The 4,326-nt window shown below is 30.6% G+C and overlaps 1 protein-coding gene across 1 annotated transcript in view; it reads left to right on the forward strand.

Annotated features, from left to right (window-relative positions):
• The window catches only part of LOC104811489 (transcription factor TCP19), a 1,751-nt gene extending 1,503 nt beyond the window's left edge, over window positions 1-248 (forward strand). Inside the window, exon 2 of the mRNA XM_010538197.1 lies at window positions 1-248. Coding sequence (XP_010536499.1) covers window positions 1-146 — 146 coding nt within the window. The 3' untranslated portion in view covers window positions 147-248.
• Window positions 249-4,326: the final 4,078 nt, after the last annotated feature.

Genomic DNA, 4,326 nt, shown 5'->3' on the forward strand with positions numbered 1-4,326 from the left:
TCGCACCCGAGGGATCGGCGGTGGGTTCGTCCAATGGGACGGTGACACGTGGCGGCGGCTTTTCATTGGAGATTTTGGAAAAGAAGGAGCTTCAGTTCTTGGGTGGGTCCGGGAACAATAGGCCGTCGAGTTGCCCGAAGACTTAGGAGGAAGACTTTAGATCGAGTTTATGTAACTCTGGTTTAATTTGGTCTAAATTCTGATGGTGTGGAGTTGGTGAAATAAACAATTTATTTTATTTTATTTTTTGTCACTTCCCATTTTCTCTATTCCGCCTTATATTTTGTTAATTCACAAATAATAAGCTAAGAAACGGGAAGAATAGTCTGTCTTTTCTCGAAAAGGTCCACTATTTATTTTTTTGTAAATTCGATTGTAGGTCTTATACGTTCCGACTTTATTTTGTGATTGGATCATATTATTATATTTTATTCTCTATCTCCAATCAGAATCGGATAAAAAAATAAATAAGAAAAAGAGGAGAGGGGTTTCCAAAATGGGTATCTTTTTCAACACGTGTGGTTTTGTGGTCCGCTAGTGTTTTCACACGTGTGAACTTCAGTCGGTTTCACGTGAGAGTGGCACGTGCTCCTTGAGATGTGGACGCACCAGCCTGTCCCTCTTGGGCTCCACGACATTCGTCACGGCGTGAGAGAACGTGGGGACCACGTTCCATATATATTTGGTTTTTTTACAGTTTATATAATGGACGGCCAGGATACTCCTGCAAGTTATGTAAGGGCCCATGTTATTTGTTTATGGATACAAAATTTAAGCCCATATCAATTAAGCACAGGAGGAGATCGATAAGTTTTTCTCAATTTTTAATTAATACGTTTTTATTATTGTGAAAAGCAGGGTAATTTTGTCTTCATTTGGTGTATCAATTTTACACATTCTTCACGTTAGTTCAGATTTAATTATGTTGAATTTTCAGAATTTATAATGATATTTAATATTAATTAGTTCTATTAAAGTTTGTATATCTAATAAAAAATTATAACCAAATAATTTCTCTCAATAAATACAATATATAATGCGTGTTAATCACCAATGCAGTATAGAAGTAGGCCACAGTTTGATTTATTTTGTCATGGATAATTCGAATTCGAGTATTTCGATTTTAAAAATTTATAACCAAACGATTATTTAATTTTAATCGATTCGATTTGGTTTTAAAATTAACCAATCGTTTGTCCACCTCTACTTTTATATATATATAAACTATGCTTCCGGTATTAGACCTGCGTTAGGAGGTTATTTTTTAAAAACTTCAGCAGCTTTGCTTTCTAAAATTGCAATCCACATGTTAATCAATGTTTACAGATTTATCATTGCATTGCATGTATATGAATGTGTATATATATATATAGCCAAACTCCACAATAAAATCAATAATTTCTTGTATATATTTGATAGATATATTTATATTGGATCACCAAATTCATCACCCGAATTATTAAACAATAACTGTTATTTAATAACACAATTGGGTATCGAGTTTTGTTAGCGGAAAAAAAAAAGAATCAGGTACATACGAATGAAATGCAAGCAAAACTGTTTGAAGTTCATAGCCTTTGTTCCATATATATATTCTTCTGCCGGTTACGTTTTGAATTTCCATTGGATTTTCGAAAGATTCCCTCGACTTTTTTTTTTGTTTAACAATTTTATGAATGTTATCGACAATAATCAATGCCTTAGTTTTCCATTGCATGAAATAACATATATACGCATATAAGAGATTAAATAGAAAAACAGAACCAGATTACTAAATCCTATTAGAAGACTAAATTATTCATATATATATATATCAGGACTTTGGAGACTAACATATATATATATATATATAATATCCTACTAAAATAATATTAATATACGTTCAAGAGCATGTGATGTTGGAACCTAACCCTAAGCGGAAAAGCATCTCCTTTTGATCACTTTAGCAACACATCTTTTCAACATTTGTAATCATAATCTTATCAAAACTTTACATTTTTAAATTTTTTAATAAATACAGTTTTATATTTTACATGATTATATTTGTTTATAAATAGTTTTTTTTTCAGTCTTAAAAAATATGAATTTTGAGCCTCAGGATTTGTAAAAGGGTAGAGAGTTATAGGATTTGAATAACCCTTTTAAATTTTTTTAATGTTTTGGGAAGCTGCAAAGTAATTTGTAATTTGCATTTGATTATGCTTCGGTGTTCATGATGATACCATCTAGTATAATTTTAAATATTATATTAACTGCATATATGGGTTTAGTTGTTACATTCTCTTTTAGATCGGAGATACCAAAGATCGGTTTTAGAACAATAATAGCATTACTTCGTATAATAATGTATTGCGCTCTTACTTTAAATTTATAGAGACGCCAAAATATCAATACATATATATATATATATATATGTATGCATGTATATACGATCCTGGATTTCGATTTTTCCAAGATTGTGATATCTTCTTATATGCATTTAATACACACATTCACATGTGAGATGTGTGTGTATATGTATGCGGTGGAAATCACCATCAATATAAATCGACGTCCCATCACAGAAAATATAACTATTATGTATATATTGCAATGTGGGCCCTTGCCCCCAATGTTTTAATTAAAAAAGTTTAATTTTCTTTATAAGTTTTATAATTTTTTAAATAAATATGTAAAATGTCCCCCTGTATTAAAATAGTAAAATTAATTTGTCCCCTTCTATAAATCATCCTAGGTCCACCACTATATATATATAATATATATATAAACTCGCTTTCGAAATTTGGGACATCACTAACTCAATTGATTTCCCCTTTTCCACTTTCAACCGATATTTTGTTACAGTCATTTATAAAAATGGAAATTCTTATTTATAAATAAGAATCTGTGGAGACGACGACACGGCGTCGGTGTGCAGGAACAGAAGCGAACTGTGGTTGGATGGAGTAAAAACCACGTGGCATAATCTGATTCAGTTGTCAGTGTACGATGATGTTGACACGCTGATCAAAGATCTACTTTCTTACCGGTCAGTCAATAAATCTTAATTAATTTCTCCCTTTTCTAATTTAAATGTGCATGGTTATAGCTTAATAATCTATCCGGGCACACATACATTTAATTTCTCCCGGGATTTTTATTAATCAATATTAACGAGAAATCTCAAGATTACAATTTCAGGAAAATTATGCATAAACACGTAAGCATCTTTTTTGCTTGACCCACGAAATTTCATAATATTTTGGTAACTTAACACTCGTAGCAATGGAAATCACGTGTCTGATTTTATGTCTAAAGGACACATTGGTCGGCATTCGGAGCTCATATTATGCAGTTAGAACATGAAAATTTTGTGTTTGGAAGTATTATTAGGCTAAAATCATAAAAATTTCTTAAATTGTAAAATGGTGATAAATAAAATTTTAAACTTTTCGTTTAACAAATTTATTTCCAAACTTACAAAATATATTATTAGAAAAATCTCGGTGACATTGATTTATAAATTAGTTTGAAAATTATAATGATATATTTTATAAATTTATAAATAAATTTGTGAAACGGAAAGTTAAGGAATTATATTTTCACCATTTTACAAGTTCGGTTATTTTATCCTAATTTTATTTATTTATTTTATCTAGTTTTTTCCTTGGAACATGATTCTCCAATCGAGTGCCATTTATTTGAATGATGAGATATATGATGGTAGTATATATATCTAGTTTTTTTTTTCTTATTTCTTAGAATATTTTGTGTATAATACCAGTTCAAATGTTTTGTTTCCTTTTCCATAAAGAACACGATTAATATTAAAGGGAAAAAGGGTATTAGCAGATAAATAATAACTTATTTTATTAGTTTTATTTGTCTGTTTTGGTGATGGGCTGCAAGTTTCCTTGCCATTCTCTTTATTCTTAATTTTACCAAAAGAAGATAAAAAGCCCATCGGTATTTTTTAAAAGTCACAAAATCGGAATCGGTAAATATATATATATTTTTTTCTGATTCCACCAAAAACAATTAATACTCTCTATTGCTTCTTTTTGGCATCCTGCTGTGTGGTGTGTGGGGTTAGCGGAAAGAACACACAGATCTTTCTTTTGTTTTTCCATTTTTGTCTAATAAATCAGACCCAAAAGGATTATAAAAAATTTAGGGTTTGTGGCTTATGCAGAGAGAGAGAGAGAGAGAGAGAGAGAGAGAGAGAGAGGTAAACATCAAGAATTTTCCCATATTTTTCAATCATTGATTCTAGGGCTCTTGCGATTTCTTTTTCTCTTCTTCTTGTAGTTTCCATTTTCTAGCTCTTCTTCTTCATCTTCTTTCCCT

Source organism: Tarenaya hassleriana, unplaced genomic scaffold (genome assembly GCF_000463585.1).
Source record: "Tarenaya hassleriana unplaced genomic scaffold, ASM46358v1 Cleome2, whole genome shotgun sequence".
Lineage (NCBI taxonomy): Eukaryota > Viridiplantae > Streptophyta > Magnoliopsida > Brassicales > Cleomaceae > Tarenaya > Tarenaya hassleriana.